A 16,736-nucleotide genomic window follows, 5' to 3' on the forward strand; every position below is an offset into this window, starting at 1 on the left:
GACAGGTTAAACTGCAAAGGGCAGAAAGGGCTTATCAGGAATGACTGAAATAAATCCATTTGTCCCCACACAAGACTCTCAGCTGCGCGACATACGTCAACCATTTGGGCACCAGGCGTGTCTGTAAAGCCTCACCCATCTCGGGTGTGGGTGATACTGTAGATCCACCTACCTTTTTCCAGTTTGTGTGTATATACTGGTTACAATATCCCTATACAGCATCTTTTCAACACATATGATCTGATCACCACAAAATACATTATGCTATAAGTCTACTTTATTTTCCACAAAAGTGAGACAAACTAGGCAATCTGATCAAACACCTTTATTTGCCTTATAAACAGCATTCAGTATATTACAGTTCAGTAACTTTCAACACCCTAATCAAATTCATTATTTACAACTAATTTATCAAAAGATTAAATATTACAGTAAGGGGAATATACAGTGCCTTCAGAAAGTATTTACACCCCTTGACTTTTCCCACATTTTGTTGTTACAGCCTAAATTTAAAAAGGATTAAATTGAAATGCTGTTTCACTGGCCTACACACAATGCCCCTTAATGTTAAAGTGGAAATATGTTTTTCGAAATTTTACAAATGAGAAGTTGAATACTTATTGTCTTGAGTCAATAAGTATTCAACGCCTTTGTTATGGCAAGCCTAAATAAGTTCAGGAGTAAAAATGTGCCTAACAAATCACATAAGTTGCATGGACTCTGTGTGCAATAAGTGTTTAACATGATTTTTGAATGACTACCTCTTCTCTGTACCACATGCATACAATTACCTGTAAGGTCCCTCAGTCAAGCAGTGAATTTCAAAGACAGATTCAACCACAAAGACCAGGGAGGTTTTCCAATGCACCGCAAAGGGCACCTATTGGTAGATGGCTATTTAAAAAAAAAAAAAAAAAAAGAACCATTGAATAGCCCTTTGAGCATGGTGAAGTTATTAATTACACTTTGGATGGTGTATCAATACACCCAGTCACTACAGAATACAGGCACTCTTCCTAACTCAGCTGCCGGAGAGGTAGGAAACCACTCAGGGATTTCACCATGAGACCAATGATGACTTTAAAACAGAGCGTTTAATGGCTGAGATAGGGAGAAAAAAAAAAAAACTGAGGATGGATCAACAACATAGTTAGGTTCGTATTGTGGAGTAACAACAGACAGAGTGAAAAGGAAGCCTGTAAAGATAAATATTCCAAAACATGCATCCTGTTTACGAGGCGCTAAAGTAATACTGCCAAAAATGTGGCAAAGCAATTCAACTTTTTGTCCTGAATACAAAGTGTTATGTTTGGGGCAAATCCAATACAACACATTACTGAGTACCACTCTCCATATTTTCAAGGATAGTGGTGGCTGCATCATGCTATGGGTATACTTGTAATCGTTAAGGACTGGAGAGTTTTTCAGGATAAAAAAAAATAAAAACAGAATGGAGCTAAGCACAGGCAAAACCCTAGAGGCAAACCTGGTTCAGTCTGCTTTTGACCAGACACTGGGAGAGGGCTCCCGAGTGGTGCAGCAGTCTAAGGCACTGTATCTCAGTGCTAGAGGCGTCACTACAGACCCTGGTTCGATTCCAGGCTGTATCACAACCGGCCGTGATTGGGAGTCCCATAGGGCGGCACACAATTGGCCCAGCGACGTTAGGGTTTGGGTAGGCCATCAATGTAAATAAGAATGTTTTCTTAACTTGCCTAGTTAAATAAAATAAAAATATGACCTTTCAGCAGGACAATAACCTAAAACACAAAGCCAAATCTACACTGGAGTTGCTTACCAAGATGACATTGAATGTTCTTAAGTGGCAGACTTAAATCTAAATGGAATAAAATATGGCAAGACCTGAAAGTGGTTGACTGGCAATGATTAAAAACCAATTTGACAGACCTTGAATAATTTTAAAAAATAATAAAAATGGGCAAATGTTGCACAATCCAGGTGTGGAAAGCACTTACCCAGAAAGACTCACAGCTGTAATCATTACCAAAGGTGCTTCTACAAATGATTGCCTCTGGGGTGTGAATACTTACGTAAATGAGATATTTAATTTGCAAAAAATTGTTTCATTATGGGGTATTGTGTGTAGATGGGTGAGAATTAGTATTTATTTATTTTTTAATCAATTTTGAATTCAGGATGTAACAACAAAATGTGGAATAAGTCAGGGGGTATGAATACTTTCTGAAGGAAGAGTATAGACAGGGGATCAAATTCTGCTGCAATGTTCCCAGAGAAGCATGGCAGATGGCTTTGTTGCTTTACCACCTTATGATCAACACAATCACATTAAGTTGTAATTTTCTAAAGCTATAAATCTAAGTAAACAAATTAAATGCAATGATAAGGAAGAAGGGACTATGACATGGTAGAAAGAGGAGAAGAAACAACCTCTAAAAGAGACCTAATAACATTCTAAATTCTTTAATAGACCTACAACTTCCAGTCCATGCCGGCTACCAAAATATGATATCACAGCAAATTTCTGGCCTCATTGTTGTATTTACAGTGTGGATTTCTGAACAGAAGTTAGTTATATCTCCATATCAAATCTTCCTGAAAAGAAGTCAGGATAAAATGGCATTTTAACAAAGCATTCCATTGCTTTCATGTCTTACTGCATACTGTAGTCGATCTATATTGAAGTCATCCAAAAGCAACGTCTCAGTCCCAACATCTACCACTTTAAAGTAACACCACTAACTATGAATAACACACGTAAAGAAAAGCATTTGTTCCCATCTGGGTGAATGGAAACTAGTAATCATTGAAACTTTGAAGAGTGGCATGACTTATTGCATAGTAAACATTTTCATTATGGATTCCATCCCTCAGCAGTCTGCAGCACAGCAATACATTACTCAGACCTTACAAAAGGCATAGGGAATCATCACACTATTGAAACAGAAGCATATAGCACTGAATGTGCTGTTATATTTCATTTGATGGCTTATTAGCCAGAACATTCTATGGGGAGAACATGAGAAACCAGGCTATAAATATGGCACTCTTGATCTCAAAGACAATATTTTACTTGTATACTGTATGTGGCCCATCAAATAAAGCTTTGGCAATTTACTGGATTACCAGTATTGTATTGAAAACAGACTTTTACAAAATGACCATATGTTTTGAGGCAAATCACAATGTGACCAATATGCTCAAATACTTATGTAGTCCCTTGAACTTTTATACCCGCTGTTAAAAATGTGCAATCTGTAGTGGTGAACTTCAATATGAGCAGATGATAAATGTTAATATACAGTTCCAGTCAAAAGTTGACACCTACTCATTCCAGGGCTTTTCTTTATTTGTACTATATTCTACATTGTAGAATAGAAGACATCAAAACTATGAAAAAACATATGGAATCATGTAGTAACCACAACAACAACAAAAAGTGTTAAACTAAAGTATATTTTATATTTGAGATTGTTCAAAGTAGCCACCCTTTGCCTTGACAGCTTTGCACACTCTTGGCATTCTCTCAACCAGCTTCATGAGGAATGATTTTCCAACAGTCTTGAAGGAATACCCACATATGCTGAGCACTTGTTGGCTGCTTTTCCTTCACTCTGCGGTCCAACTCATCCCAAACCATGTCAATTGGGTTGAGGTCGGGTGCTTGTGGAGGCCAGGTCATCTGATGCAGCACTCCATCACTCTCCTACTTGGTCAAATAGCCTTTACACAGCCTGGAAGTGTGTTTTGGGTCATTGTACTGTTGAAAAACAAATGATCGTCCCACTACGCGCAAACCAGATGAGAAGGCGTATCGCTGCAGAATGCTGCGGTAGCCATGCTGGTTAAGTGTGCCTTGAATTCTAAATAAATCAGTGTTGACAGAAAAGCACCCCCACACCATCACACCTCCTCCTCAATACTTCACGGCGGGAACCACACATGCGGAGATCATCCGTTCACCTACTCTTATTGGTGTCCTTTAGTAGTGGTTTCTTTGCAGCAATTCGACCAGTCTCCTCTGAACAGTTGATGTTGAGATGTGTCTGTTACTTAAACTCTGAAACATTTATTTGGGCTGCAATTTCTGAGGCTGGTAACTCTAATGAACTTATCCTCTGCAGCAGAGATAACTCTGGGTCTTCCTTTCCTGTGGCGGTCCTCAATGGAGCTAGTTTCATCATAGCACTTGGTTTTTGCGACTGCACTTCAAGAACTTTGAAAGTTTCTTCAAATTTTCCGGATTGATTGACCTTCATGTCTTAAAGTAATGATAGACTGTCGTTTCTCTGCTTATTTGAGCTGTTCTTGCCATACTATGGACATGGTCTTTTACCAAATAGGACTATATTCTGTATACCACCCCTACCGTGTCACAACACAACTGATTGGCTCAAACGCAATAAGTAAAGAAATTCCACCAATTAACTTTTAACAAGGCAAACCTATGAATTGAAATGCATTCCAGGTGACAACCTCATGAAGTTGGTTGAGAGACTGCCAAGAGTGTGCAAAGCTGTCATCAAGGCAAAGGGTGACTATTTTGAAGAATCTCAAATTAAATATATTTTGATTTGTTTAACACTTTTTTGGTTGCTACATGATTCCATGAGTTATTTCATAGTTGATGTCTTCACTATTATTATACAATGTAGAAAATAGTAAAAACAAAGAAAAACCCTTGAATGAGTAGGTGTGTCCAAACTTTTGACTGATACTGTAAATATACAACAAACAGAGGATGTCAATATATAGTTATTTCAGTTTTAGGGATCCGTCCAAATTAAAACCATAGAGTACATCCAACTATAGAGCACATACCGGCTCAGACAGTAGTATAGAACTCCCCCATAGTATTACCCTAGTGCCTATAACAGTGCAAGACTCTTCCTTACTTACCTGGCTTTCTAGAGAACAAGTTCGCAACGTTAGCGTATGCTGTATAAATATAGGCCAGGGCAGGGCAGAAGTGGTATCTGTGCAAAAATAATAGTAGACTATCGCAGAGTTAAAATGATCAGTCAGCCTGGGTTTATCTGTCCTTGGTGGTCAGCTTCTCAATCAAATCCTGTAGTGGGACCAGCTCTTTCCTGTCAATCAAGTTAAACTCCTGAAAAAGACAAAAAGAGAAAACTTGGGTTAAAGCAGGCGATTGCTACAGATTGGTGGTGGATAAGGTGAGTTACCCCTTACCATTGCAAAGCACTTTGAGCATCTGGAAAAGCACTATTTAAACCCAATTCATCGTTATAAAGATAACATCTCAGTCCTACTCAAAGGGTCATGGCCTCCAGTTCTTGGTGGCATACTCTTGAGGATAGCCTGGTTGCAACTTTGTTTGAGTCAACATCAAAATGAGCTTGCTAAAGAAGATATGCTTGACTGGGAACCAGGTATTTACATCTTTATCTTTTAGCGTAGCCTTGCCAGCACTATACAATTACCCAGTCGGGTAAAGTACTTAATTATAAATATTTTAAAGTACTAATTAAGTCATTTTCTTGGTGTATCTGTACTTTACTATTCATATTTTTGACAACTTTTACTTCACTACATTCCTAAAGAAAATAATGTACTTTTTACTCCATGCATTTTTGCTGAAGTACTCATTACATTTTGAATGCTTAGCAGGACAGGAAAATGGTCCAATTCACACACGTATCAAGAGAACATCCCTGGTCATCACTAATGCCTCTGATCTGGCAGACTCACGAAACACATGCCTCATTTGTAAATTATGTCTGAGAGTTGGAGCGTGCCCGTGGCTGTCCATAAAAATAAACTTGAAAATGTGGCTGTCTGCTTTGATTAATATAAAGGAATTTGAGATGATTTACACTTGTCCTTTTGATACGTAAGTGAATTATAGCAATTACATTTACTTTTGATACTTAAGTATATTTAAAACCCAAATACTTTTAGACTTTTACTCCAGTAGTATTTTACTGGGTGACTTTCATTTGAGTCATTTTCTATTAAGGCATCTTTATTTTTACTCAAATATGACAATTGGGTACTTTTTCCACCACTGCAATTACCAAGACATTTTAGGCCTATTCATTCCTGTGACGTTCATGGAGGTGGGTTCCAGTACTGAAATAGACTTGGGAACCAGGCTACATTGATAGTGGGCTCCAGTCCAGTACCTGAACGAAGAAGATGAAGTGTTTGAAGGAGGTGTTTAGGTGGGCCTCCTCCTGCAGCTGCATCACAGAGTCAAAGTGCTGGTGGTAGATGTGGGCGTAGACCCTGAACAGGCGCTTCAGGATGGTCTTAGCCACAGACATGAAGTTCCGCTTGAACGGGACACCTTGAGGGCAAAGACAAGGGTACAAAGTGTACAGATATAACAGAGACGAGGTATTCTGATAAATTATGGTGTCACTTTACTAGAAATGCAATGTGAAAGACATGGTAATGGCAAAACATGACAGACATGAACTCATACCTATCTTAGATGGGAAGAGTGTCTCGTCATCGAGCTGGTCCTGCACCCAGGTCATTAGGTAATCAATGTACTTGGGAGCTGAGCATTTGATCGGCTTTTTGATGTTGGTTCCATCTGCCCAATGATACTCATATCTACAGAAGAGAAGTTTCATGAATGGCAATTATCATTATGACATGAAAAAAAAAGCATGCAAGCACATGCACGTACCTACACAACCACACCCACACTTACTTGGGCCCAGCAGACATGACAGGACAGCTCTCTTCAGTGCAGAAGTCTGTTATGGTACCATAGAGCATGTTGATCTGGTTGAAGAAATCTACAGCTGTGGAAATAAAGAAATAACAAGGACATGTGGCATCATGTGGGACATGTTAGCTGATATTCAGAGAATTTTATATCCTACAGACAACATTCATATTGACGAAAATAAAAGTGCTAGTGTGTGATCTCAGATCTAATTAGTGTGTTGGCAGACATAAAGGGCACAAAGGCATTCTCACATTTCTCCACCCATCCAGTCACCTCTCCCTATGCGCAGTCTACTGCAAATGAAATCTCGCTCAGGGTCCCCAAATAGCTAGACTCCCATGCATTCCTCTCAAACACACATGAAAACAAATACCGTCTCATCTAATACACACTGAAGTCAGTAAATGAGCAATGTTCTTAAAGTTCCACCTGTCAAACCATCCTCCCATTCTATATTGAAACATGAGGAGGAACAACTCAGAAATTATTTTGTCATAGATTGAACTCTGTCTTAATGATGTTAGCGTAGCCTGGTTCTCTATTTGCTAATCTCACAGCAGAAACCTAACTAGTCGGTCCACTGACTGACAGAGGTCATCTGTTTGTGTGTGTAAGAGAGAATGTGTGTGTGTGCGCCAGAGGATGTGAGATATGCGCCGGACGAGTCGTTGGTCTTGGTGGAAGACCAGAGACAGCAAACAAAGCACCAACAGGAGTGGATGATGAGCTCTGTTTAACAGTCAAAGTTGTTTTTTAGGCCTACTATGTTAGTGGTGTTTATTGGATAGAGAAGCAGACTTGTTCCTTACTGTTGACAGCCACCCACTCGTTCAAGTCTTCCCCATCAGGCAGCATGACAGCCATGCGTAAGTTCCCACTGCCCAGTGTAGCCTCTGCATGTTTCAACAGCTCATACTGGTGAGATCCCTCTGGGATGTTCTTCTTGGGCTTGAAGGTCTTGGAAGACCGATTGCCACTGTGTGAGAAATTAGAATGGAAAGACAATGAGTTGGATCGTGTGTGTCTCATAATGGGAGATAAGTGAAGTAGGGAGTGATACAGTAGGCTACTCATTTATTTGACTGAAATAAATTGATATGGAATAGGAAAGAGCATATAATCTGATTTCAACAATAACAAAAGCTGACCGCACACCCTCTTATTAAATAGTAACAGCCAAAGTGCTCTTTGATACAGTCAGCTAACTAGCAACTGAGCTAACAATTTAGCTATCTAAATTTCTCATTCCAGTGTTTGACAAAGTTATGTAAATGGAAAAGAGACAACACTGAATGTAAAACGACTTCTCTTTTTAGCAAGCTAGATGGACATGGCCAGCTAATAACTAAGGCCTATGTAGTTGCATCTTGCTAGTTAAATTAATGCCACAAAATTGCTAATGGTTTAAATACACTACAGAGAGAAATAGTACATTTGGGTAAGTTGCTACCTAGTTAGCTAGCAATATATAATATTTATAATAGCTAACCTTGGCTAGCTAGACTAACTAGTTAATCTAGACATTGTAAATTAGCAATTTATACAAGGCAGCGCTCAGCTAACGTTATAGACCTAGCGCTAGTTACCTAACCAACCAACAGCTTAGCTAGTTACACTCTGCAGACAGTCAGCTAGCTAGCCTGGTTTTACATGTTGTTAGCCAGCTAGCTAGTTAACTTAAACGAGTTAACTATGTGTTAGCTTAGCTACCTAACGTTAACATAGCAAACAACGGTGGAAATGGTAACACTAACTTGAAAAGGCAGGCACATTGAACAAGCACATCAAAATAAGAGGCAGACGAATACTCACAATAGAAAGCTCATGTTTATCTTCTTTAACGTTATACAAGAGGAGCTTTCGCTAGGCCGTTGTGGAGAGAGATGAAGTCAAAACAAATGATTCCAGTCCAGTCAGTATCAGCACAGTGCCAGTGCCGTGGCTTGTCAAACTAGTCCAAATTTCACAGACTGCTTAAAGCGGCCCCTGGCCTGAAACAAAACTTCGTCCTACCACTAAAATGTAGCTTTGCATCAGCGAGCTCTGCAACATCTAGCTACCTAGTCACGGTAATATACATTCGACCGCCCTAAACGTTTACTTATCTGGTTGATTGAGTAACATTTCTGTGAGATCTGGCAATCTGCTCAGCACACTTATTTACAGCTCTCTTCAACGAGCCCTACTTGGAAATGAAATCTCGCGATAGAATCACATTAACGTTTTCATAGTACTCTACTAGGACCAGCAGAGAGCAGTGTTGAATCAAAGTGTATTTAAATATGGTTAAATCGTTTTTCATTGGTAAAACTGGTGCTCTCAACTTTATGTTAGAATCACCAACAGTATTTAGCACTAGAACAAGTGATTCAATTGAGATAGGCCTTTACCTTACTTTTTTTTCCTTATTTTTTTTGGTCCATTGCCATCATGGGTTTTACAGATTGAAAAATGAAGGTGTTTACATATTTCAATATGGACTCCTATTGGTCATATTTTTGCAATCCCTTTACCAATCACAATAGCTATCCTCCATTAATAGTATGTTAAATAATACACATTGGCTAATAAGCCAATACGTTGTGACTGTTACCTCCCGTTTTAGTTATTGTGATGATAATTATTAGGTGAGAGTAGCTACAGTATAGCCTAGTTTTTGGCTAAATTAGCTAGCTACCTGCTCTAAGCGTGACTTGCTAGAAAGTTAGAAATAAGTTGAAGCAAAAGTAACTAAACGAGACATGTTTTATTATCAGCTGAAACAATATGTTTCTCCTGTCTTCAATGAAAAGGTCATATTAATCTCCCAAAATAAATGCGATCTCTGACGAGACACGACTCTCCTCCATCTTGCGTAACAAACACTACACCTGTCCAACCAGTAGCGGATGAGATGTTCATAGTTAAAACCATTAACTTCTTCTTCAACGACGGTTGGCATCCAATATTTTGCATTACCGCCCCGACCAACTGAACTATATATATATATATATATATATATATATATATATATATATATATATATATGTACACTGCCGATTTTGCAGGTTTTCCTACTTACAAAGCATGTAGAGGTCTGTAATTTTTTATCATAGGTACACTTCAACTGTGAGAGACGGAATCTAAAACAAAAATCCAGAAAATCACATTGTATGATTTTTAAGTAATTAATTAACATTTTATTGCATGACATAAGTATTTGATCACCTACCAACCAGTAAGAATTCAGGCTCTCAAAGACCTGTTAGTTTTTCTTTAAGAAGCCCTCCGTTCTCCACTCATTACCTGTATTAACTGCACCTGTTTGAACTCGTTACCTGTATAAAAGACACCTGTCCACACACTCAATCAAACAGACTCCAACCTCTCCACAATGGTCAAGACCAGAGAGCTGTGTAAGGACATCAGGGATAAAACTGTAGACCTGCACAAGGCTGGGATGGGCTACAGTACAATAGGCAAGCAGCTTGGTGAGAAGGCAACAACTGTTGGCGCAATTATTAGAAAATGGACCTGGTCAATGACCTGAAGAGAGCTGGGACCACAGTCTCAAAGAAAACCATTAGTAACACACTACGCCGTCATAGATTAAAATCCTGCAGGGCACGCAAGGTCCCCCTGCTCAAGCCAGCGCATGTCCAGGCCCGTCTGAAGTTTCCCAATGACCATCTGGATGATCCAGAGGAGGAATGGGAGAAGGTCATGTTTAGACCAAAAATAGAGCTTTTTGGTCTAAACTCCACTTGCCGTGTTTGGAGGAAGAAGAAGGATGAGTACAACCCCAAGAACACCATCCCAACCATGAAGCATTGAGGTGGAAACATCATTCTTTGGGGATGCTTTTCTGCAAAGGGGACAGGACGACTGCACCGTATTGAGGGGAGGATGGATGGGGCCATGTATTGCGAGGTCTTGGCCAACAACCTCCTTCCCTCAGTAAGAGCATTGAAGATGGGTCGTGGCTGGGTCTTCCAGCATGACAACGACCCGAAACACACAGCCAGACATTTACATTTACATTTAAGTCATTTAGCAGACGCTCTTATCCAGAGCGACTTACAAATTGGTGCATTCACCTTATAATATCCAGTGGAACAACCACTTTACAATAGTGCATCTAAACCTTTTAAGGGGGGGTTAGAAGGATTACTTTATCCTATCCCAGGTATTCCTTAAAGAGGTGGGGTTTCAGGTGTCTCCGGAAGGTGGTGATTGACTCCGCTGTCCTGGCGTCGTGAGGGAGCTTGTTCCACCATTGGGGTGCCAGAGCAGCGAACAGTTTTGACTGGGCTGAGCGGGAACTGTGCTTCCTCAGAGGTAGGGAGGCGAGCAGGCCAGAGGTGGATGAATGCAGTGCCCTTGTTTGGGTGTAGGGCCTGATCAGAGCCTGAAGGTACGGAGGTGCCGTTCCCCTCACAGCTCCGTAGGCAAGCACCATGGTCTTGTAGCGGATGCGAGCTTCGACTGGAAGCCAGTGGAGAGAGCGGAGGAGCGGGGTGACGTGAGAGAACTTGGGAAGGTTGAACACCAGACGGGCTGCGGCGTTCTGGATGAGTTGTAGGGGTTTAATGGCACAAGCAGAGAGCCCAGCCAACAACGAGTTGCAGTAATCCAGACGGGAGATGACAAGTGCCTGGATTAGGACCTGCGCCGCTTCCTGTGTGAGGCAGGGTCGTACTCTGCGAATGTTGTAGAGCATGAACCTACAGGATCGGGTCACCGCCTTGAGCCAGGGCAACTAAGGAGTGGCTCCGTAAGAAGCATCAAGGTCCTGGAGTTGCCTAGCCAGTCTCCAGACCTGAACCCAATAGAAAATCTTTGGAGGGAGCTGAAAGTCCGTATTGCACAGCGAAAGCCCCGAAACCTCAAGGATCTGGAGAATGTCTGTATGGAGGAGTGGGCCAAAATCCCTTCTGCAGTGTGTAAACCTGGTCAAGAACTACAGCAAACGTATGACCTCTGTAATTGCAAACAAAGGTTTCTGTACCAAATACTTAAGTCATGCAATAAAATGCAAATTATTTACTTAAAAATCATACAATGTGATTTTCTGGATTTTAGATTCTGTCTCTCACAGTTGAAGTGTACCTATGATAAAAATTACAGACCTCTACATGCTTTGTAAGTAGGGAAATCGGCAGTGTATCAAATACTTGTTCTCCCCACTGTATATACACACACATTTGGAAAGTATTCACACCCCTTGACTTTTTACACATCTTGTTACGTTACAAACTTATTGTAAAATGTATAAATTAAATGTTTTCCTCGTCAATCTACACACAATACCCCATAATGACAAAGCAAAAACAGGTTTTTATAAATGTTTGCAAATGTATTACTTTAAAAAAAAAAACATTTTGCTATGAGACTCGAAATTGAGATCAGATGAATCCTGTTTCCATTGATCATCTTTGAGATGTTTCTACAACTTCATTGGAGTCCACCTGTGGTAAATTCAATTGATTGGACATGATTCGGGAATGCACACAACAGTCTATATAAGGTCCCACAGTTGACAGTGCATGTCAGAGCAAAAACCAAGCCATGAGGTCAAAGGAATTGTCCGTAGAGCTCCAAGACAGCATTGTGTCGAGGAAAGGTACAAAAGAAATTCTGCAGCATTGAAGGTCCCCAAGAACACAGTGGCCTCCATCATTCTTAAATGGAAGAAGTTTGGAACCACCAAGACTCTTCCTAGAGCTGGCCGCCCGGCCAAACTGAACAATCGGGTGAAAAGAGCCTTGGTCAGGGAGGTGACCAAGAACCCGATGCTCACTCTGACAGAGCTCTAGAGTTCCTCTGTGAAGATGGGATAACCTTCCAGAAGGACAACCATCTCTGCAGCACTCCACCAATCAGGCCTTCATGGTAGAGTAACCAGACGGAAGCCACTCCTCAGTAAAAGGCACATGACAGCTCGCTTGGAGTTTGCCAAAAGGTACCTAACAGACTCTCAGACCATTTCTCTGGTCTGATGAAACCAAGATTGAACTCTTTGGCCTTAATGCCAAGCATCACGTCTGGAGGAAACTTGGCATCATCCCTACGGTGAAGCATGGTAGTGGCAGCATCATGCTTTGGGGATGTTTTTCAGTGGCAGGGACTGGGAGACTAGTCAGGATCAAGTCAAAGATGAACGGAGCAAAGTACAGAGAGATCCTTGATGAAAACCTGCTCCAGAGCGCTCAGGACCTCAGAATGGGGTCGAAGGTTCACCTTCCAACAGGACAATGACCCTAAGCACTGTCATGATGTGGCCCTTTCTGGGTGTAGAACGTGCCCCCCCCCCCCCCTCTCTCTCTCTCCTAAACCCAGGTTTTGTTATCTCAGGTCATAAATTCCTGGCAGAGACACTCTCCCGCTGGTCATGCAGAAAGATAGGGAGAAAGCACAGAGAGAAAGCTCTTAAATCCCCAAAATAGGAGAATTAAATCATTTCTACTTTTGAGAATGTCGGAATGGTCCGTGGACGCTTAAGGTACAGTTATGATGAGTGTGTTTCATTTGGTGATCTCATGAAGGACAGGAAACACACATAACAGTTTCTCTTAAAGTGTACATTTCCCAGCTGTCAGGTTTACATCTAAATTGTGAAAAGTATGTGATTAAACATGAAACTATTTGTGAAGAGATATCATGTGATATTAACCTTCTAAATGAGAGTATGGATTTTCATACAAAGATGAACTAGTCAGTGGCCACACCCCCGTGAGGCCAGACATCACATTAGGCATCATGGACCGCCCTTTTCTACTGAAACGTATAAAACCGACTCCTGATGAAATTCACACCAGACCACGCAAACCGCGATGTAAGCTAAGGTTGCAAATGGTTGAATTTCTAAGACAAAAACATGCCGGGTGACGCTGGTGTGTGAAGTGGATTAAACTACAACTCTACCAAAGGACAAGACTATACCACGTGGAGCATTGGCTACACGGCTGGAAATGGTTAATCTCTGAGACTATCGATTCACTACAGAATAAGTGAGAAATTCTAGAGGACACGAATTACTAGTCTGCAGCTAGAAACTACGTAAATTACGTGTCCCCCTGTTCAGGGACACGTAATTCCATTTCTGTCAGTCACATGTCTGTGGAACTTGTTCAGTTTATGTCTCAGTTTTTGAATCTTATGTTCATACAAATATTTACACATGTTAAGTTTGCTGAAAATAAACACAGTTGACAGTGAGAGGACGTTTCTTTTTTGCTGAGTTTATCACTCATTGGCCTATGTCTCTATGCTGGCACAGATCTACTATTCACAGGGATCCTCTCAGAATCCTTCACCCTTGACCCATCCTCCTCTACTTTCTTGACTGCCACAGCATATGATACCTTCTCCACTACTCTGACTCTACTCTACTTCATATCCCCAGCAACATGTGCACCCCTACACAACTTTATCCACCAAAAACGACACAATCCTCTATCCCACGCCTTCCTGCACACTTCCCACATCTTGGAATCTCCCTCCTACAGACTGCTGCGACATTACCATAAATGTTGCACCAGAAACAGATTAGCCACAAAAGCTCTAAAAGGATAACTGATGAATCCTAACATTGCCTTGTCGGGTAAAGACCCAAAACTCAGAAGGACTGACAGTGACTCCTCTGTTTCACCATACTCACCACCGGGTCTGCGTCGCACTAAACCGCAGGCATCACAAACACCAGGAATATTCAACTTCAATTGCTCCACCTTCACACTTAACGCTACCCCAGAAATTACTCTTCAATGGTGCCCTGTTTCTCAGAGCAAAGCAAGAAACAGATCTTGACCCAAGTTGTGTGACACGGAGCGCATGCTCCCTCTGATTAGAACAAAACACAAACAAATATCACAAGTCCACTAGAGGTTACCTTCACTGATTCAACTGCACCCAACTCTTTTCCCAACTACCCTGAAAGCACAAATGGATCCACCAAAATGCAACAATCCACTTTCTCCCAAAATGTCACTCCTACTGGACCAGATTCTTCTTTATCATATCCACCGGTGCCATGCTTGGGCTCTGAGCTCTTCACCACACCTTCCACCTCATTTAACTCACCCTCACCCTCATTCACTTCCATTTCATCTCCAGAACTCGGTGCACGACTCACTCTGTTTGCACTTGACACCAATCTTCTTCGACACCCTATCTCCACTTTTATCGGCATCATCTACTGCTGGGTAGAGAATGCCGAACTTGGTGTCCAGAAAGCAATGTAGGAGCCCCCTCACGTCATTGAAGGCGGACCTCTTCTTCATGCCTGCTCTGTGTAGTCAGGGTAAATATGAATATTCTGGCCGTCATGGGTGATGGGAGCCGCTCATGATGCCTTACGGACAACAGCCTCCTTCTCCTGAAGGTAGTCGAATTTGACTACGATGGGTCCGGGCGGCTCCCCATTGTTAGGTGCGGACTGTAAGCTTCTGTACGCACGGTCAAGGGTGGGGCGTAATGGAGGCCTAGAATTTCCTGTAGCAGTTTAGCTATGAACAGGACAGGCCGCAATCCGCCTATGGTCTCGAGTCCCTCTCTCACGCCGAAAATGCGACCGTTCCCCCGGCGCTATCTGTTCTTGATGGTCTCGACCTTGGAAGTAAGTTTGACGACATCTGATGATAGCCGGGTGACTTGCTCTTCCAGTGTCACCACTTTGTAAGTGGATGCTCTTACTGACAAGTAAGTATTTGCGTCGCCTTCCAGGCTATTCAGACGTATGTCCTGTTTCGCCAAGTCTTCTTTAACGGAGTCGATCTTTGTGTTGACCTCAGTGGCGAGAGTGGCTATTTGTGCGGAAAGGTCAGTGGATAGTGACTCCACCTTAGCCAGCACCATCTGTTCAGACTTAATGATAACCGCCATTACCTTAGCTAGGTCAGGGGGATCAGAATCCGTGTCAGTGTCCGGTAACACCGGCCTTTAGTAGAGGCCTGCTAAAACTTGTGGCTGTTGTTTTGACATTTTACGATGAAAAGGGCAAAAATGTCAGAATAAATTGCCAAATTTGTGAATTGAGTTTGATTCCTAATTGAATGTTACAAAATTAACAAGGATCGGAAGGTGTTGGTCAAGTATTAATAGTAAATTGTTTGCCCTGGACAGCACAGAGAAAACACGTCTTCACGAGTTCCTGTTCACCAGCGCCCCCTGTTGTTGTATTTTTATTTTTTAAAACATACAAAAATGTATGTATTCTGATTTTTCAGCAGGTGCTGCAGCACCCTCAGTACCCATACTTCACGCGGCTTTGGCCCCAATTGAACCAATCTTGGTCAGAGTGAAAAAATAGGAGGAGCAATAGGACCTCGCAGACTTCACAGCACAGTTGGATCATAAATGCGCCATGAATCCACATGAGTAACGTTAGCTTGTTGCGAAAACGGAATGTTCCTGCTTGCTGACAGCCCCATGTCAATAAATTACACAGTAGCATTTGAGGAAGAAAGCCTACGATATATCGGGAAGCTGACACTATAATATATAAAAGTCACACCGCTTAGCTAATGGCTTCTCTTCAACTGTGAAAAAGACAACGTTAATTTACAGCGTGTGTTCCCAGTTTTGCATTCTCCCTTTCATCTCATTGCAGCAAACCAAGATGGAGTGCGAGTGGAAACCAGACGACCAAGGACTTCAGCAAATTCTACAGCTTTTGAAAGAGTCCCAGTCTCCCGATACGTCCACTCAAAGATCCGTCCAGCAAGTATCCTTCGCTCTCGTCTAAACATGAAAGTTTGGACCTCATTGATGGTGTATTCGAGGTGTTTCTGTGGTAGTTTGTGTGGTTAGCTTGGCTTGGCAAACATGACACGCGGGTAGGGCAGGCGCTAGGCTTCTGTTCTGTACAGGGCTAGCGGATAGTATACTGCATGTAGTTAGCTACCTACAATGTTACAAATATACTTTTCTATTGAGTCAGCCACATACTATGATGGGAATGTTATAAATGGGGTGTCATGCAGTAGCCATCAGTCATTAGTTAATCAAGTAGTCTTAAACAAATGTTTTCCCAAATGATAGTTTAGTTTTCGTATAGTCTCAAATCCTTTGATCT

General features: G+C 41.6%; 2 protein-coding genes across 4 annotated transcripts in view; one reads left to right on the forward strand and one right to left on the reverse strand.

Annotated features, from left to right (window-relative positions):
* Positions 1-310: 310 nt before the first annotated feature.
* On the reverse strand, positions 311-8,857 carry LOC106562938 (MOB kinase activator 1B). The gene is made up of 6 exons (XM_014128058.3): positions 8,495-8,857; positions 7,492-7,658; positions 6,662-6,755; positions 6,428-6,561; positions 6,126-6,289; positions 311-5,089 (listed from the first exon to the last, which is right to left on the reverse strand). The coding sequence occupies exons 1-6, from the start codon at positions 8,506-8,508 to the stop codon at positions 5,012-5,014; spliced, it is 651 nt and encodes a 216-aa protein (XP_013983533.1). The 5' UTR covers positions 8,509-8,857; the 3' UTR covers positions 311-5,011.
* A 7,066-nt stretch (positions 8,858-15,923) lies between these two features.
* Positions 15,924-16,736, forward strand: part of tnpo1 (transportin 1) — a 67,294-nt gene continuing 66,481 nt past the window's right edge. For 2 of the 3 annotated variants that reach the window (XR_006757623.2, XM_045689856.2), the window contains exon 1: positions 15,924-16,385. Coding sequence is in view for 2 of the 3 variants with exons in the window: in XM_045689856.2 (XP_045545812.1) it covers positions 16,281-16,385 (105 nt within the window). In the remaining variant the exon portion in view is untranslated. The remainder of the gene's footprint in view (positions 16,386-16,736) is intronic. The other variant, XM_014128059.3, reaches the window with a different exon arrangement.

The sequence above is a fragment of the Salmo salar genome, chromosome 11 (genome assembly GCF_965601325.2).
Source record: "Salmo salar chromosome 11, fSalSal1, whole genome shotgun sequence".
NCBI lineage: Eukaryota > Metazoa > Chordata > Actinopteri > Salmoniformes > Salmonidae > Salmo > Salmo salar.

What these genes read in the sequence shown, in the direction of transcription:
- LOC106562938 (XM_014128058.3), bottom strand. An exon ending in CGAGTGGGTGGCTGTCAACA is followed by an intron (nt 6,756 to 7,491) that starts GTAAGGAACAAG and finishes TTATTTCCACAG; the next exon opens with CTGTAGATTTCTTCAACCAG. An exon ending in ACTTCATCTTCTTCGTTCAG is followed by an intron (nt 5,090 to 6,125) that starts GTACTGGACTGG and finishes TGTCTTTTTCAG; the next exon opens with GAGTTTAACTTGATTGACAG.